Raw genomic sequence first — 19,710 nt, 5'->3', positions numbered from 1 at the left:
CATTGAGAGAAACTAACTTTAACATATGAATTCCTCATATGTTAACATAAAGGCTCGTTTTGAAGTACAAGCTGCTACTTGCAGGCATTGCTTCGAATGCGCTCATGTGTGTTCAATGGTGTTCATCTGCAAACAACCGTACATAACATATACAACATATGAAAAAAAAATCTAAATGCTCTCTGGTATTGTTTGGACCACTGGTTTAGGCTTTCTGGCAAATCCAATGTAAAATATTGACATTGATAAGAGATATTTACAGTTGCTAGTAGGCATGTCACAATAACAATTTTTGCTGGACGATTAATTGTCTAAAAAAATTATTGCAATAAACAATAATATTGTTTCAAGACCTTTTGACACTAATTTAATGGAAATGACTAATAATGCATGCGATTTCCTGCTATACATACTCTATAGTTATGTGCTCTATTTTCAAAAGAGCACATAACACTGGAATTGATAAACTAAATAAACAAAACAACCAAAAACAAAAATAAAATGGATTCTCAGTCTCCATTAACAAAAAAACGTACTTGAATAAAAACTAAACAACATAAAGCCTAAGTGGAAATAAATATTGCATTCAACCAAAAGAGTGCAGATTATGAAGTCTGTATACTATATTGCCCTTCAGTAATCAGTAGATTTAAATAAGATCAAGATAAGAAGATGGGCACATCCGACTAGATGGGCACATCTAGTCTAGTGTGTAGTGTGTAGTCATGTTGGTGTTCCCGCTAAATTCTGAATATACCCAATTTGGGTTGTCTTGGCCTTTTTATCGCAGCCTGTGGGGTTTTTCCTGACTGGGAACTAGAATACAACCAGTTGAATGTGACAGGTAGCCAATCAGAAAGCGCGGTGACGTCAGAACGGAGGGGAATCCCAAACAGCTGACATATCGCGCAACTGAGAGTCCGGTGGATATCGGAGATGATGTGTGGAAATGTTTATTATTATATGTAAAGGTTATTATTATATATGTTTATTATGTTTATTCAGTTAAAAATATTAACTATGAAAAAACATACTCGCCTCCAAATCGTAGTGCAGCAAATAGAGGGCTGCTCCCGTCGTCTTTTATCCACCGCCTTTTCTTTTTGTTACGTCTTTATTTTCTTAAAATGAGTCCACAAACTATCACTATTGCTTCTACATCTCATTCTCATTCTAAATTCCCATATGCCATGTTAGGGGTTTTGTGAATTTTCTTCTGGAATCGCAATGTTCGTGACTGGAATCGGTTCGTGTTGCTCCTGCCGTGTAGCTGGAGACACAAACTGATCAAACCTGTTGGAGTTTTATCAGCTCTGTGGTCACAGAGGTTTGGAGAATTGACCGACAATTCTTACATTTTGCTTCTAAACCAGACTTAAGACTCACAAGCTCTACTCATCTCCTCTCGACCACCACCCAAACGCTCTGACTCTGGTTGCTATGGTAGCGTTTACATATCCCTTCAAAATAAGATACAGATGCGCCGCAAAAATGAACATTTTACTTTTGTGAAAACTAACTCACGATAATGACTAACGGGAACCCTGAGCTTGTTTCTCTGCAACAAGATGGTCCCATCTGGGAGTGATGAGAGACAATAACACCCAAAGTGTTGCTTATATCCACAGCCTGCTTGGTCTCTACGTGGCGAAGCAGCTTGAAGCTTCATTGCCTCATTAGCAGCCGGTCGCCGCATGTTACGCAGAGCGGCTTGTAATGTGGGACTCACCCACCGGTCCGGGATAAATCCATTCTCCTGTCTCTTCTCTGGGCCTTTTCCCCTTTGCAAAGAAACTTTCCAAAGACATCTGATCTGTTTCCTACTCATTTTGCTGCTTGTGGGCTCAATGTTGGCGCGCAAGTAACCGAGAGAATCCGGTTAAAGGATTTTCAAAATAAAAGATCCTCCAGACTTAAATAATCCATCCATCCATCCATTTTCTTGCACCCTTGTCCCTCAGTGGGGTCGGGAGGGTTGCTGGTGCCCATCTCCAGCTGGCGTACCGGGCGAGAGGCGGGGTCACCCTGGACAGGTCGCCAGTCTGTCGCAGGGCAACACAGAGACACACAGGACACACAACTATGCACACACACACTCACACCTAGGGGCAATTTGGAGAGACCAATTAAACAGACAGTCATGTTTTTGGACTGTGGGAGGAAACCGGAGTACCCGGAGAAAACCCACGCATGCACAGGGAGAACATGCAAGCTCCATGCAGAAAGACCGGGGCCGGGAATCGAACCCAGAACCTTCTTGCTGAAAGGCAACAGCTCTACCAACTGCGGCACTGTGCAGCTCCTTAAATAATACATAAAACGGAAATATTTAATTATTTATTGCGCGGCCCGGTACCAATTGGTCCACGGACCGGTTCTTTGAAACTTACATGCGCATGTGTAAAACAACTCACTTCTACCTGAAAGCCGTTATAACCATAAAAATGGCAAGAATAAAGTATTTCTTTGGACAGACGACGAGGTGATCGGTGATCGCCGATCATTGTCTCTTGTTGCCGATACCGATCACCTGCATCTCATTTCTCAGCCTGCCTGTGCAGCTGGTCTCCTCTTTCCTTCATACTGCGCAAACGCGCAGCAACAAATCCTAAGTGATGTGGAACTATAACGCACTAAGTGAACGGGGAAGTTTGCTGTTGCGGCAGAAAATTGAAGCATGTGGGGTGAAGCAGGTCAAAATGCATCAACACAACGAATCTAATATGGCATGAAAACAATGGCATACTTGACGGAGTTTGGCTACATCGAGGCTCACTGCAGTAAAAAAGACATATGGAGGATCAGATAGCAGGTAAAGCAGCGCACAGCTACAAACACTCACCCGGATTAGCATGACAGTCGGAAAGCTAAACAAATAACCCGCAAAATTATTTAAGTCTTCGAGCTGCGATGTAAGACGCTGGTTCTGTTGTTGCTGTTGAACCGCTACTACGCTACTTTCACAGACGGAGCGCCGTTTCTGCTCCACCTGGTAGTGACCCTCACACCGAACCTCAGCTTAAAGCTGCAGCATCTAACTTAAAAAAATACATTTTACATATGCATTAAAACTTCTGCCGTCCTAACATGAGACAGATAATCTCTAAAAAAAATAATTGATCTCCTCCCTGTTCTGCATAATTACTCCGCTCAGTCAGAAACAGCCAATCGGAACTAGCAGTAATCAGCTAGCCGCCATGCTATCAGGAAGTTTTCATTCAGTAACTCAGGATTGTTTATTGTAATGGATCCTGTATTTGCCTTTGAATGTTAAGTTTTATACTTGAATCTTTTGGCAATGTTGAGAGTTTTTATTTTGACTTTTTGCATTATTTAGTCTCTTCAGAGCCTTCATATGTTTTCAGTCTGTTAAAGATGGTATTACCGATAGCGGTACAATTTGCACAATGCCTGTTTAGTTTAGTTTTCTTCTTTGAAAAAGTTATTAAAAACAAGTTTTTGTCTAAATTAAAGTGAATTCTTGGTTCCTTTTTCCACATAATGTAACCGGTAGTGTTTATGATAAAAAAATAAAATAAATAATTATGTGATCGGTATCGGTGATCGGCCCTCATAGGTGATCGGTATCGATATCGGCAGGAAAAAACCTGATCGGCACATCTCTAGTAAATATCCATACAGGTCAGCCTGTGTGAGTGAAAGGAGACGTGATCCGCGCTGAGGTAAAGCAGTGGCAGCACGCGAGGCAAAGCGCAGAGGCGCCAGCTGTGTGATTAGTCCGCGCGCTGTCGGCTTTAAATGCATAAACTATAAACCTATCTATTATAAACCTATACTTTAGGAATAAATACGCTCTGCTATTGAAATGCTAAGAGCAACAGAGACGCTTGCAGCCCAGCTAAAAAAAAAAAGATTTTTAAATTTTTATTATTATTATTATTATTATTATTTTCTTCCTATAAACGTAAACAAGCAATGCTTAGCCTGGCGGCGCTACTAGTAAAGCACGGCGGCCCCCTGGCTTATAATACATTGGGGGAAACCCTGAAGTACGTGGACATATATAAAGATATAAACCGCTATAACAAGCCCAGGTACTGCCCAAACTGAAAGCATCCTGGGGAAAATACAGGGGCGCTGTGGAAATATGGGGTGGGTAACCGGCTACCAGCGCACCGGAATTCATTGCTGAAACAGCTGATTGTGACCCGGTCACCGAGGAAACCATCCTTTCGGACAGTTCAACACCACATTCAGTGTGTGAATCAAACGAGGAAGTTGTGAAGTCCCAAAGGGAATGCTTCAAGTGAGTACAAATTCTAGATTAATAATATCTTGGTGTCTATTATATTCCTATAGTAGTCTATGTTGGTCCAGACAGCAATGTAACATTTCGGAGTAGCAATGCAACACTTATGAGCAACAAGGATTTTTGTTTGCGATCTGTGAAACCTTTATTTGATTATTGAAGGTTCAATGAAGGCTGACATTAGGTGGTTGCATCTGGTTCAAGTTGCAAGTCAAAAAGCCGTGCAGAATAGTCCAGTCCAAGTTTGCAAATGTCTTGTAGTTTTTTAACTACAGCAGATTGAAGATGCTCAGTGTTGTAAATTGAGGTTGAATTGCTCAGCTACATTCGGAGGTTTTCTTCTGTATCGAATTTGTTATTGTGCAGGATACATGTTAAACTATATGTGGAAAGCATTTCAAAAGGATTAATCGTGGTGTAATAATTTATAGTAAGAAACCTGAAAATAGTAATGATTAACACCGTTACGCCTGTCGGAATACAAGTTGACCAGTGAAATTTGTTTTAACTTCATTGAAAGAACAAAAAAACACTATTCTACATTATTACTTATGGACTTTAGGGAAATAAGTCATTTTCTCATCAGGTGCCACAAACCACTGAATTGTTGCTGCTGGGGGTGGTGGTGTCTAATTGTTCCTTATGCTTTCCCATTCTAACAGATTTTCTCGTTATTTGTTTCTTCTTTCTTCTGACCTGGCTGCAAACCTACAGACAACAGAGACTGAAGAAATGACTATGCTCAGAAGCTGTATTACAGGAAGACCTCCAAATAAAAAGAAGAATGGTAGACCCCCTGGAAGAGTCAGAGTGGCACAACACAGAAAAACTGGAAAGCTTACAGACACAATGGAAAGTATGATAAATTGAATTGAAAAGGGCTTCAGTCTCCTTACCAGAATGATGGCCCAGCCTCAGAAACCATCACATGCACCTCTTGGACAAGTTGCAGGAGATCCACGGGCCACTTTGACACTAAATGGAGGTTCCCTTTCACTGCTCCCTCCCATACTCAATAATATAGACATGCATTACATCATAATAAAATGTTCAAGCACGACATGATGCATTTTCAAATTCAGTTCAAATTCAAAAATACTTTATTAATCCCAGAGGGAAATTTAATGTTGTAGCTCATTAATTTAGATTCTTCAAAGAATTATTAGAGATAGTAATTGCTGTTGGCAGGAAAGGTCTTCTGCAGCAGTCTGTACCATGCTGATTCTGAAGAAACCTCTGACTGAAGATGCTCTGCCTTCCCAAGACAGTCTCATGACTGGTCTGGATTGTTCATAATTTCCTTTATCCAATGAAGATCCTTCTTTATATAATCATCTCCAGAGGTTCCGCAGTCGTCCCCAGAAAGGAACCAGCCTTTTTTTATCAGCCTGTGGAGCCTTTTTAGGTCTCTGAATCTGATGCTGTTCCCCAAGCAGATGGCGGCAGAAGAGATGACACTCTCAACAACAGACTTATTGACGTCTACAGCTTCTTGCTGCAAACCTTGAAGGATCTTAGCTTCTTCAAGAAGTCACACAGTCCTTCAAACTCAGAAACTGTGGTCTGTTAGTGAGGTAGTCATAAATCCAGGAGATTGTTGAGGCTTCCACCTGTGTCTCCTGGAGTTTCTCACAGAGCAAATCAGGCTGGATTGTGTTAAATGCACTGGAGAAATCAAAGAACACGATCCTCACAGTGTTGCTGCTTTGTCCAGATAACAGTGGGTTTGTTGAAGCAGGTGTATGATGGCGTGTCCATCTCCATGGCGATAAGCAAACTGCAGGGTGTCTTGATATGAGCTTGACTTATTCTTATTGGCATATTCAGGTGGGCGAACAGGAGTCTCTCCATGGGCTGCATACTATGGGCATTTTCAAATCCAGTAACCAGTGCTTGGACTTCAGGCTCTCTGGAAGGTAATAAGATGTATTTTGGACCTAGGTTAACAGAGATGGCTCAACAGGTTTCTGATGGTAATGGACACAGCAGCTCGTGACAAGCCGAAAGTGTTCACCGTTTTTCGATTCTTCACTTGTTACTTAAATAATCAACAGGCCACCGTTTTTAAGACATCAACCAGCGATCTCATGGTTGTCCGTTCCCCCTCGATGTAGAGGCGAAGTTCCTCACTCAAAGCGACAAGGGACGACTTCGACAAACGAAAGTTCTCCCTCTATTCTTTCTCATCGACTATGCCTGTATTGTTCACATCGACTATGCATCGACATTGTTTCCAAAGTTATCCCACCACTGGGTTGTCCTCCCAGGTCACGTCCAGTTGTAGGGATGGGCCAGACGACACAGAAATCTCGGCACATGTGCCGGTGAAACTTGCTCCCAAGTTTTGTCTTACTGTAACCTGAGCAATTCCACAATGCTGAAGCCTTATCGTAACACCAGTATAAGGGGGATGAACTGGTAAACAGTCCTGTGGTAAACATTGGTGTTTCCAGAAAGCAGGCGATTTAACTGGACCTTCAACTCAACCATCTGCACCCAGTTCAGGTTTATCATGATTGCTAATTGTGTTTATTTGTATTTTAATATTCTTGCAAATCACTCTACGTAATGGTTTGTAAATGGGGCATTCGTCTCAGCCCAAAGCTGTTACAGCAGCTGATGTTTCTAAATAAAAACATGTGAACGAATCTTGTTCAGACTGTTTCCAGTATTTATTGAATTTTCCTACAATTACTTTTTAAATCCAGAAGATGCCACTGCAAGTGACACAGCAACACAGTTTCAACACAGTGTCGACACAGTTTGGGAAATGTGCCAAACACCCAATGAGGCCTCATAAAAGTCAGAAGCACAAACATTACTCTGGTATCTGGCATTATCGGTAGTTTCTTCTGTGGATTGTAGAAAGATAATATGTTTTGCGTCATAGTATTCATGAGCTGCTTTCAGAAAAGATCAACTTATTCTGTTTACAAGATAATGGACACCTGTATGTTTTAGAACCATTGCACTCCGGAACCCGTTCTCAAACTGACATTGTCAAAGAAAATATTCTGTATTTTTGTGTAAATATACAGTACAAACACAACAAAACGCTTCCATTTTGTTGTCATGTAAACAGGACCATAGTTTTCCGTGTCTATGCTGGCAGGACAAAGTTCATGTTTTACAGCTGGTCTGATCACCAAATGAGTAACTGTGGTCGATTTGTTAAAGTATCTTCTACAAGAGCAAAGATTGTGAAACATATGCATCAGAGTGTAAACCAGTGGTCCCCAAACTTTTTCCTGTGAGGGCCACATAACTTTTCCCTTCTCTGGTGGGGGGCCGGAGTCAGTTTGTAACAGAAAAAGTGTTGCACGTCTATCACCTGCGCTGGCGGAAATTGCTGACGGGGTTTGCGCGTTTCTCGATTGATTTTTACCCAGAAAGCACATGGGCAAAAACCGTTAGTGAAGCGGTCACTGGGACTGACTAGTATATATTCCATTGAGGGAAAGTAACTTTAACATATGAATTCCTCATATGTTAACATAAAGGCTCGTTTTGAAGTATAAGCTGTTACTTACAGGCATTGCTTCGAAGAATTCGACCTGGAATGCGGCGTTCATAACAAACACGTGTTCATCTGCTCTACCGCTAGCAAACAACCGTACTGATTAAATAACATAAAAGTCAAGAAGTTCCCTAAACGTCCAACAGATGGCAGCAATGCGCCATGCAAAACAAAACACCCACAGTTTACAGGACACACTTCCTGCTAAAAAGCCCCCTGGTGGTACAATATATGAAAAAAAATCGGAATGCTCTGGTATTGTTTAGGGTGCCGGACCAAATGTGGAGGCAGGCCCACAGGACCACTGGTGTAAACCCTTATGGAGTGAATAGAGTGAACATCTAAATCTTTATTTTTCCCATAGAGGATGGAGAACAGCAGGGATGAAGGCAGATCTTCTACAGTCAATGACACTAAGGCCAATATATGTAAGTGACTCTATACGTATTTAAAACTTTTATTCCCTCTGTAGGAAGTTATAGTTTCTTAACATGGGCTGTTACATGTGACATAAAAACAACAATTGTTTTTATGTCACATGTAAACCTTGAGCCTTAATCTTTCTTGCATCATCTGAGAAATTTTTCTGCAAGCCAAGTTTGGTTGTATAGCACAATTCAGCAACAATTCAAAGTTCTTTACATGATGAAAACATAAAACGGATAATGGCTAGATTTTAGTGGTACAATTGTCAAGTCTTGTCAGGTTTGCTTTACTGTGCGATTCCCCACTTGAAAGGGATAGTCGCTACAATGAAACGTTTAACTGGATTTCACTCAAAGAGCCTTCAATTTAGCTGATCCATCTTTATTTTTGTATGATGGTCTCCATAGTGATTTAGCCTTTCAGCCACATAGGTGAAAAACCTCAAAAGAAACAGAAACACACTTATTACATTCTCAAATGAAGATAAATGCATTGTGAAATAATCAAACAAACTTCCATGCCTTTAAACCAGTTATACTCCGAAATATAAATAGCCAACAATTTGTAGTAAAATTTAACACCAATAAATAAATTAGCATATTTTTCAACATTTTGTTAAATATATTTTAATAGTCAAACATTCTGACCATCATTTATTTATTTTTCTTTTTTAGTCTTATTTTTTTCACTTTCTACTTTAACCAATAAACATCAAGTGTATTTTTATTTTTTATTTTTTTTACTTACTTGGCACAACAATCAATCAGAGTTAATGTACTGCTCCAATGAGTTTCAGGAAATGAGCGACAGCATTATGAGGCTTACTGGCTGTCCTTCGCAGTAGAGATGGCCCATCTGAATCCAGGCTTCGAGGCGTGTACCGAGCGAAAAGGGGGCTTGTCAGATGAAGCCTCGCTTCGATGCTCGTGTCGTCTTGCTGGCTGGCAACAAACGAGGCCTCGCATCACCTCGGACACATGACTGCTTCATTTTGCGTGTCAGTTTTCAAAATAAAAGCGCGATGAGCCATGCTGCTTCATGGGTTGTTGTTCATTTGGTCGCGCATCAGAGGAGAATATTTGTCATCAGTGGCCAAAATAAAAGGAACATTGACCAATATATTTGATGTGTATTGATGATGGCACTAATCAAAATGTAATGTTTGTTACTGGTTTATTGTCGATTATGTTGTTTTTTTATGACTTTATATTTTCATGATTTTATGATGTAAATCTCTTTGAACTGTGTTGTTGCTGAAACGTGTTACACAAATAAACTCGATTGATTGTCTGAAATGGAGCCAGCACACAATAAAATTATTCTTAAATAAAACTAATTAACCCCTCCACCTCCCAATTTCTCACCTTCTGGAAATTTTCACTATTATTTGTAGTATAATCAGTAAAGATATACCAGTCTTGCACAGCAGAAATAGATTTAATGCTGTTGCAGAAATAAAATTCTGCATGTAGCTAAATATAAGGGATCAGAGCCAATTAGAAATCCAAGAAAAAGCAAAAAGCAAATGCCCTAACAAGCACTGCACTCCCAAGACACTAAAACATCAAATGTCTTAATTGTCAAATCCGTCTGACATAAAAGAAACCCCAACACAACCACTGACGTTCAACATAAACCAGGATTAGATTGGCTACAAATCATTTTAATGATTAAAACGTATGACAATTAAATATGATTTGATTGATTCTCCAGTGATTAAAACTTTGTGACAATATTGCATTTACAAATTTTTGGACATATGATCCAACTGAGTGACAAGGCTGTTAAAATTTCACCAGCAGATGTCACTAGTGAGTGACTGAAGCATCGAGTAGTGAACCTTTTTGCAAAGCAAAGGGTTGGAAAGCTTCATTGCTCCATTTGCCCATCACTACTTCACAGTTTGTAGAAGAGTTTTGCGCAGTTCTGAATTTACATGTGCTACCAGCACTGCTTGCTCCACGTTGGCTCAAACAGGGGTGACAGGTCAGTCGCATCAAAAATACCTGCACTCTCTGATTGCTAGGAGATTGAGTCCACCTGGTCCTCATCACTAATGGGCAGAGAGGAGCTGCAGAAAGGTGTTGCAAAGGGGAGTGGCTACCTGGCAGTTCACCAGGACAACAATAAAAGAAAAATTAACACAATTTGGAGTGTGGACTAAAATTACTGATGTGCTCAGGGCTCTTATGTTAACATGTAACTTGGTCTGTTGAAATGTTTTCTTTGAAATAGCTTTTAATTTTAGTAAATGTGACTATTTAATGCTGCACTTTCAAAGATTGACCATTTGTGGATCTTTATAACCCACACAATGTTTTGAAAATCTGTGCATAATAATTTGGAACAGTGCATTTTGAGTTTATTTTTGAAAAAAAAAAAAGTAATGTTATCATTGGGAGATTCAACAAAAGTTGATTTATACTCTAATTAAAGTCATGCCTTGAAAATTATACTGACCATCTTTTCCATTGACCATGTAGGAACATCTGAGAAAATATCACTTGCATAATAATTTTGAACACTGTGTATGTAGGCTGCGAAATATAGGTGATCGGCAACAAGAGACAGTGATTGGCGATCTTATACTTTTTCACGGAAATCGTCCGATTACGATCAGTGGCTGATTGATCACACTAGGGATGGATACCTTTTGACACTTGAATCGATTCGGTACCAATATCCAACTCAATGGTACCAACTTTCGGTACTTTTGTGTGTGTTGTTTTATAATAAAAAATTTTTTTCATTTAACATGTTTATTTCTAAATATATACAATTTTACAGGAAGACAGAGCACATCTGTAGCTCAGACTTCAGAAGTCTGCTGTTAGTTTATGACTATCTTAACGGCTTTGTACCGCACTACATTAAAACCTGTTGTATCAACCTTCCAGACCACTCAGGTCTTCTGGTTCTGGTTCTGCTCTGCATCCCCAGAACCAGAACCAAACACGAAGAAGCAGCTTTCAGCTTTTATGCACCACAAATCTGGAACAAACTGGATCACTGGCCAACATGTTTGATGTGTTTTGATGATTTTAATGATGGAACTTGACAAAATGTAATATCTGTTACTGGTGTCACAATTGGTGACAGCATGATGTGTTTATGATGGTTTCACAATGTAAACCACTTTGAACTTCCTTGTTGCTGAAATGTGCTGTACAAATGAACTTGATTGATTGATCAATAATGATGTTGATTGCATTTTTTTTTTCAGATCAAGGAGTTCAATCAGCAGCAAGCCGGCACCCTTTTCTGTTGTTGACGTGTTTGGGGGTGTTTTGTGCCATTCTGGTTGGAAAAATCGTCCACAGTAAGTTTCATTTCAACAGAATACATTTTAAGTAGCTTCCTTTATGTCTGGTTTTTACAGATTTAGATGATTTAGAGCAAACTTTCAGGCTCAGGGCTACTTTACACATTAAGTGTAACACTCACGGACCACCAAACTTGGAAATGACCCACAATAACACAACCTGAAATGAAAATGTTAGTGTTTTATTGTTATAAGAATAACAGACTTATTATTTTCTCTGTTCATTCTAATGAGAAGAGTGGTGTTGTTTTGTAAATGCGACCGGCCACAATAAAACAATTAACCAGTCTACCTGTTTTGACTATCAGAGTCTGAAAGTGTGGATTCTAAGCTTCCCAATGATGTCAAACTCATAATCAAAGAAATTGTGTGTATTAATAACGTTTTAGAGATATTTTTAATTTAGAATCATAATAAAAGATAAAATAAGCTTGAATTGCTTTGGGAGAAACAAAAATCTTCATCTGCACCACTAAGTCTAAAAACGTTCCACTAATTTCTATCAATTGTATTTATTTACTGGTTAAGTCTGAGGAGTTTCTGAACTCTGAGGAGTTCAGAAACTCCTCAGAGTTTCTGAACTCCAAGACAACAATGGCAGCATTGTTGTCTTGCAGTTTGAATCTCATCCTGGGGTTTTTCTGCATGGAGTTTGCATGTTCTCCCTGTGTTTTCTCCGGCTTCCTTCTACAGTCGCAAAACCACAACTCTTAGGTTAATTGGTCTCTCTGAATTCTCCTTTGGTGAATGTGTGTGCAGGGTTTCCCCCAGAAAACCTGCTAAGCCCGGTGGTTGGGGTGCCGAGGCGGTCCACCATGTTTTTGTATTAAAAGATGTTAAGTTGACAGGAAATGTAAAAGTATTACTGTGTAATTATATGTTACGGAAAAACATTGCCTGCAAAACACTATTTAAACCCACAACTCGAATACATCAAATCAAAACATACAGAACAACTTCTGGGTGAGCAAGCAAGATGGCGACAGCTTAACCCGGTGGCTCCCCGACATAATTTAAAAATCACAGGTTTTATATAAAATAAACTGAAAAGTGAGTCAAAATGACGAAGTCCAAATCAAAGAGCACTCTACTGTCTCAAGAGTCGATGTTAAAAGAAGAAGAGACGAATGAAGAAGGTATGGCTAGCCTTTGAAGAATCATTAGCAGCTAACGATATAGCTAACGAGCCAGCAAATCTACAAACTATTCTCCAAGAAATGAGAGAATCACATCGAGAAAACGGTGAGGGCTTCCGAGAGGTTAAAGAGAAAATAAAGAACATAAATGGAAGACTGGACCAAGCAGAAACGCGCATCTTGGAAGCGGAGAAGAGGATTCAGCAGCTCGAAGAGGTGGCTATGAATCAAAGTAAAGTGCATGACGAGTTCGAGGCCAAGCTGGTGGAGCTCGAGGGGAGATCGAGACGGGAAAACTTAAGGATCCATGGCATGGACCATACCAAGCTCTGCCCAGAAACGCCCCTCAAAAGTCCCACGTGACTTCATGTCTCACATTAACTTCCTCGCAGAGCTTAGCTTCTATGGGATTTTTTGTTTTGACTGACTCTGCAGAGTATTTCTGAGTCGATTAGTTTAGCATTTCTGCCGGATTTTCACAAAATATCAGCCACAACAAGGGAACCAACAAGTTCATGTCATCTTTTTTGGACGACATCAAGATGTTTTAGCCACGCAATGCCTCTAACATTGTGCGAGTTGCAGCTAAATGCTACCAGTCGATGAGGAAAACAACAGATCCTCAGACCCTCAGCATAAATTTAGCCGTGGACAAGATCACTGATGCCTATTGTTCTTGCGAGGCTGGGTAAGTCGGGCATTCCTGGTTTTGAGGGTTCGAATGTGCCTAGGACAACAATGGAACCTCTCTCCTTGAAGTTCTTGATGATGCCATAGATTGTTGACTGAGGTGCAATCTTTCTAGCTGCTCTTCCCTGTTAGGCCATTTTTGTGCAGTGCAATGATGACTGCACGTGTTTCTTTAGAGATAACCATGGTTCACAGAAGAGAAACAATGATGCCAAGCACCAGCCTCTTTTTAAAGTGTCCAGTGGTGTCATTCTTACTTAACCATGACAGATTGATCTCCTGCCCTGTCCTCATCAACACCCACACTTGTGTTAATGGAGCAATCACTGAAACGATGTTAGCTGGTCCTTTTAAGGCTGCAATGAAGTTGATATGTGTTTTGGGGGATAAAGTTCATTTTCTAGGCAAATATTGACTTTGCAATTAATTGCTGTTAAGCTGATCACTCTTTATAACATTCTGGAGTTTATGCTAATTGCAATTATAAAAACTGAAGCAGTAGACTTTGTAAAAATTAACATTTGAATCATTCTCAAAACTTTTGGCCATGACTGTAGTAAACTTAAAAGATTGGGCTTTAATCAGGTATTTAGTGCATCACATAAATCAGGTCGTAGAAGTGGGGTGGCAACCTTAATATCCCAGAGGGTCACATTTGAGGTGATCCATGAATATAAAGACAAAGATGGAAGATATAATATAGTAGTGGGTAGACTCGAGGGACAAGAAATTACCTTTGTCAATTTGTATGTCCCGCCAGGTTCAGAGTGGACAATTTATAAACATATCTTTGATATGATAAATAAATCACGTGACATAGTAGTCTGTTTTTGGAGACTTTAATGTAAGACTAAATCCTTCTGAAGAGACCTCTAAACAACCCAGAGTTATCTGCAGCATAGGTAGGAAGATCAGGAAGATGATTAAAGAGCTAGGGATAAGTGACGTTTGGCTTGAATTCAACCCCATAAAGAGAGACTATACATTCTACTCAGCAGCTCACCACTCATATTAAAAGTATAGATTACGTTTTCATGTATAACAAGAATTTAGACCGAGTAGAAACATGTCGTATTGGGCTGATGGACCTCATTATGTCCTCTTCATATAAAAGTAAATGTTAACAAAACAAAAACCCCGTTTCTATGGAGACTTAACTCTTAACATACTCAAGGGCAAAATTAAAGAAGAATTCAGACATATATGCAGGACAACGATAATGGAGAAGTTTCCCCTGTGATATTATGGGATGCCTGCAAAGCTGTCTTGAGAGGAAAAATAATAGCAAAATCGACCCTTATAAAAAAAAAAAACTAGGCAAGTAAAATTAAATAATTTGGAACATGAACTGGCTGAATTAGAGGGAAAAAATAAAAACAAAGTAGATCTAAAAACTTTACAGAAAATAAAACAAACCAGAGATGAAATTAATCAAGAATTACAGTCCAGTATACAGAAGAAACTTTTATTCTTAAGACAGAGTTTCTATGAAACAAGCCCAAAGTCATCAAAATTCTTAGCATACAGATTAGAAAAACAACAGGAGGAAAGAACTATATACAAAATTAGAGAGCCAATAATTAAAAACTTACCTGTAAAGGCATAGAAATAAGAAAGTGCTTTGAAAAATACAACCAAATATTGTATGCTCTAAAACAGTGTTTCTCAACCTTTTTTGGGCCAGCGCCCCCCCAGCCTTTATCCAGGTCCCTCAACGCCCCCCACCTTCTTCTCTTCAGTGTTTCTGGTGGTGCAGCTCTGTGCTGCCTTCAGGAGAATGGGACATCAGAGTATCAACCATAAAATTTCACCCTCATGTCATTGACTGTGCAAACCAGAGCTTTTAGAGGAAAAACAAAAGTTCCAGGTCATTTTAAAGCCATACAAATATGAGACAGAAACATGGATTATATATTTATATAGACCTGACTACTGATTATAGATTAATAGTTTTACTGGACAGAAATTACAAAGAACAAATCTGGTTCTCAATCAAATCCTAATGAGTCAAATTGAAAGTTGACTCATTAGGATGGAGTCATGGAGTCATCAGCCTCATGACATTAACACTGACATGAAAAATAATATTGAAGAAATAAATATATCAAATCTAATAAAAACATAAATAAGTGATCAGTTCTTTACTGTTATGGTCTGTAATATATATTTATTCTCAGTACTAGATGTGGTCTCAACAAACCCCTGACATTTCAACAATATTATTTTACCTTTTATCTGGAAATAGTGTGTTTATTCTTGCCATACAGTCCTCTGTATTAATTATTGCTCGAAAGGTCTTGCCATACCAGTTTATTCCTCTGTATTTACTTTAGTTTCTTAGTTTATTCTTGCATTTTATTCTTCATTAATTTCCATTTACTTTCATTTGATCATTATTATCCTCTCGTGGGTTATTGCTATGTCCACTTTAGTTTCTTTCCTGTTGCTACATTTATTTTATCGTTTATTGACCATCAGTCATCTTCACTCATCACCTGCTGCGCCGCCTAATCGTCATGTTTCACATCATGTGTTGATTTTTTCGCTGTTCAGCGTCGGATTCTCTGGTTTTATGCCATAATTCACATCTAGTTCGTCGCTCCGTTTTATGTCCCGCTTCTCCTGTTTCAGAGTTTTGCGCAATGTGAACGTGTTTTTTTTTAAGCCCCTTAGGTGCACATAAACTTTAGAGGGAATAAAGAACAACACGCTGTGCAGCGTGTTGAGATATACATGCCGCATATAATTCTTAGTTCACAATAATAAATCGTTCTCACCACTCCCTCAATGCACCTCTGAATTTGTGACTACAAGTTTTTCTGTAGTTCACATTGAGCTGCGCAACCAGAGCTAACGCAGTGGGTTTTTGACTCTTACCTTGAGTTCTAGAAAGAATCATAATTCCTCCCAGGGGGTTGATGTAAATATCCATACAGGTCAGCCTGTGTCCAGGTTGAGTGAAAGGAGGCTCGCGCGATCCGTGCTGAGGTAAACTTCATCAAGCCGCGGCAGCGCGAGAGGCAACGCGCAGAAGCGCATGAACTATAAACCTATCTATTATAAACCTATTGTAACCCACAATTAGTCAATTAGTCAAGACTTTTATTTTTGCGGGCCCACTTCCTGTTTTGCCCCAAACTCTGCAACTTATTTAGCCCCGCCTCCAGCGCAGTTACAACACCACCTGTTGTAACTGCGCAACAGGTGGTTGTGACTGGCTGTTTGGCATCTTGCTGATAATTTCATCCTGGCAAATTTACCCAAATCTCTGCAACAACTGATTTGAACTATTGAACTTTTGGCGGTTGTCACCGGAATTATCACAGCTGATCGCAGTCTAATACGGCCAACTCTCTGCTCAAAGGTCGGGGTTTTTTTTATGATGGATCACATCCTCAGATCCTCTTTGAAACCGATGGCGATCTAAGAAAAGGGACAAGAACTCTGATCTTTGAATTGATTTATTTGGAATTAATTTGTCCCTCATTGTGTATTTGTAATTGTTTGTTGTTGTTTTTTTTCCCCCAAATCACCAATACATAAACACCAAAACTAAAACATTGCTTGTGTCTTCATTCACACCTCAGTCCCCTTCAAGAACCATCTTCTGATGCTGCTTTTGAAGCCGCAGTTAGCTGCGTAGCCCATAACTGTATCACTATCCTTTAGGAATAAATCTGCGCCTCCAGTGCAGCGCTCAGAGCAACAGAGACGCTTGCAATCCAGCTTTAAAAAAAAAAATAATGTAAGTAATTTTTTATTTTTATGTTTTTTTTAAATTAGTATTAAAAGAGGAGCTGCATGGCGGGCTGCCAGGCTCAAAATACACCGGGGGAAACCCTGGTGTATGCATGATTGTTTGTCCCGTCTGTGTCTGTGTTGCCCTGTGATTAACTGGTGACCTGTGCAGGACGTACCCTGCAGCTCTCCGATTTACCACTGGAAACCTTGCAAGTGCAAGTGGGTTTAATGGATGGTATAAAGAATGGATGTTAAATTATGAAATTTAACATACCTGGTTGTCAGTACATTACTGTAATTATGATGTGATTATAGTAACTAGAATAAACTAAATCACCCAATAGGAACAGAGCAAGTAGTGCTTTGTGTAGGTGTTTTAATGACCACATACCAGAAAAAAGTTTAAACTGCTGGCTTATTATTGGTAGAGAAAGAAACACAATAACAATCAGTTGACTCACTGAAAGGGATCCGTGATTAGTTGTAATAATAGACTTTATTTGAGAAATATCTATTTTAGATGTAAAAATGGTACAGAAATAATACTGTAGGCAGTTTAGTTTTTATAAATTTTAATGAAATATTGTCACACAGACGACGCCATATTGTTCACGCTGCAGTGCATTCTGGGTTAAATGACATCTACTTGGTCCGACTGCGCTTGCTCCGACCAGCCAAAACGGTGATCAGTAACGTCTTTAAGCTTTTTATTTTGAACTGGAGCTCGTTGAAGTCGATAGGAATGTAGGACTCACAAGAGGTGATGAAGATGAGGAGAACCCAACGGCAGATGAGGATAGAGTTGGCCGTAGGAGCTGCTGGTGTTTTGCTGCTGCTGCCTTCAGCTTCATAAATGAAACAAAGAATGACGTCAAAAAGGTACAGCAGGGGGCCAACCTCATATAAGGCTGTTGAAGCTTCTGCTGGTACCAGGACTAAAGCAAGAAAAGTGAGAGAAGAACCTACTGCAGAAGAAAGAAGCAAAAACAGGACAACCGACCCCACCAGGCCAAAATCACAACAAAAAAATCGAACAAAGTCAAACAAAAACTACCACCTGTCTTTGTAAATGTCTGTCAGTGGAAAGCTTTGCATTGCATGTTGTCCTCCAGTGCACTGTAGTTTGGGTGCAACTTGACACTGCAACTCTGAGACAGACGTGTAGATGGGAATCAGACGTGTTCTGTGTTTGTTCTTAATAAAGTTCATATCAGAAAAAGCACATTCACAGAGATAAGTTCAGCTAAAAAGGCAGACAACTTTCATAGCTGCATTGCAGATACTGTAGTACCCTTTGCTGTCCACAAGGCACCAAAAGTTTGGTGCAGCCTGATGAGCTTTGAGGTGGATGTCATTTTGAAGCACCACAATTCCAATCTACACCTTTGCAGCATTCAAAGGTGGAAACACACCTCTCATGTTTGATGTTACTTGCTTCACCCATATGCAGATTAACAAACAGGAGATGAGAAAATTAAATAAAGTTTATTTTAAACAGATCAATGATTGGATGTAATGTGTGATTGTTGTCCTGGATTCTCTGGCTCCGGACCATCTGAGATCTGAAGACGGGGGGAAATGGGAGGTAAGTGAACTGTAGAAAAGAAATTAAAATGAAAACTGGAACAGGCTCACTGGATGAGATGAAAGAAATCTGCTGGGGATCAGGGAGTGGTTGGGATACTGGAGGCTAGGTTGCTTGCAGGAGAGGGAGGTGTCCAGTCCGGATTCTGATGATTGGAGGAGTTTCTAAGGTTGCTGATGGAGGAGACGTTAGAGGACAGACAGGTAATCGACCAAACTGCAGGCAGAGGAGCGGATCTTCAGCAGTCATAAATGGGGAAACCAGATGAATTTACAGCGGAGATTCTTGGATGAGGATCAGATGAACTCGGGCAACACAATGGGTATTTTCCAAGGCACCACGAGAGGAATCCTATGAGAAGGTCAGAGGAAAGTTCAGGTTACTGGGAACACAGAAAGAGGCTCAGAGAACAAAGCACAGAGAGGCTCACAGTACCATTACTGGCCATTACTCTTATGCTTGCGTTGATGAAGTGCAGGTGCGCGGGAACCGCCCTCCATCAAACAGCAACCACATGGCTCCTCCTGGTGGAAAAACAGTAAAACAACTCCCCACAAGGCCAAAACTCCAGCACCTAGCAACACCTTTTCAATATACACCTGATGTATGTTGCATACGTCATACCCACATGCATAAAAGGATTTTAAATAAATGAAACCCATGGCTGTAGCTTGTTAGTCACAAAACTTCTCAAAATCTTGCCTAGTCATAATTTGGGGCGTAATGTCCGCTGCGGGTGTTGGTAAACTGCTTTCTTAAGCCCAAGGTCACCGCAACAGTCTACCATAAAGTTTTAGAGAATTTCATGATTCTTTCTGTTGAGGATTTGCATGGAGATGTAGATTTCATCTTCCAGCAGGACCTGCCGCCAGAAGCACCAAAACCTGGTTTGTTGCCCATCACAGTGCTTGACTGGCCAGCTAACTTGTCGTACCTACACCCCATTGTGCTTCTACGCGGTATTCTTAAGAGGAAAGTGAGGGGCACCAGACCCAACAACATAGAAGAGCTGACAGCAAGCAT

The 19,710-nt window shown here is 40.0% G+C and overlaps 1 protein-coding gene across 1 annotated transcript in view; it reads left to right on the top strand.

Annotated features, from left to right (window-relative positions):
* The window catches only part of LOC103477757 (uncharacterized), a 35,546-nt gene that overhangs the window by 859 nt on the left and 14,977 nt on the right, over positions 1–19,710 (top strand). Inside the window, exons 2-3 of the mRNA XM_008431056.2 lie at positions 8,152–8,215; positions 11,437–11,532. Of these exons, the coding sequence (XP_008429278.2) occupies positions 8,155–8,215; positions 11,437–11,532 (157 nt within the window). The 5' untranslated portion in view covers positions 8,152–8,154. The remainder of the gene's footprint in view (positions 1–8,151; positions 8,216–11,436; positions 11,533–19,710) is intronic.

The sequence above is a fragment of the Poecilia reticulata genome, chromosome 16, assembly GCF_904066995.2.
Source record: "Poecilia reticulata chromosome 16, P_reticulata-male-v2, whole genome shotgun sequence".
NCBI classification, from domain to species: Eukaryota; Metazoa; Chordata; class Actinopteri; order Cyprinodontiformes; family Poeciliidae; genus Poecilia; species Poecilia reticulata.
This window is presented reverse-complemented; position numbering and strand designations above follow the sequence as displayed.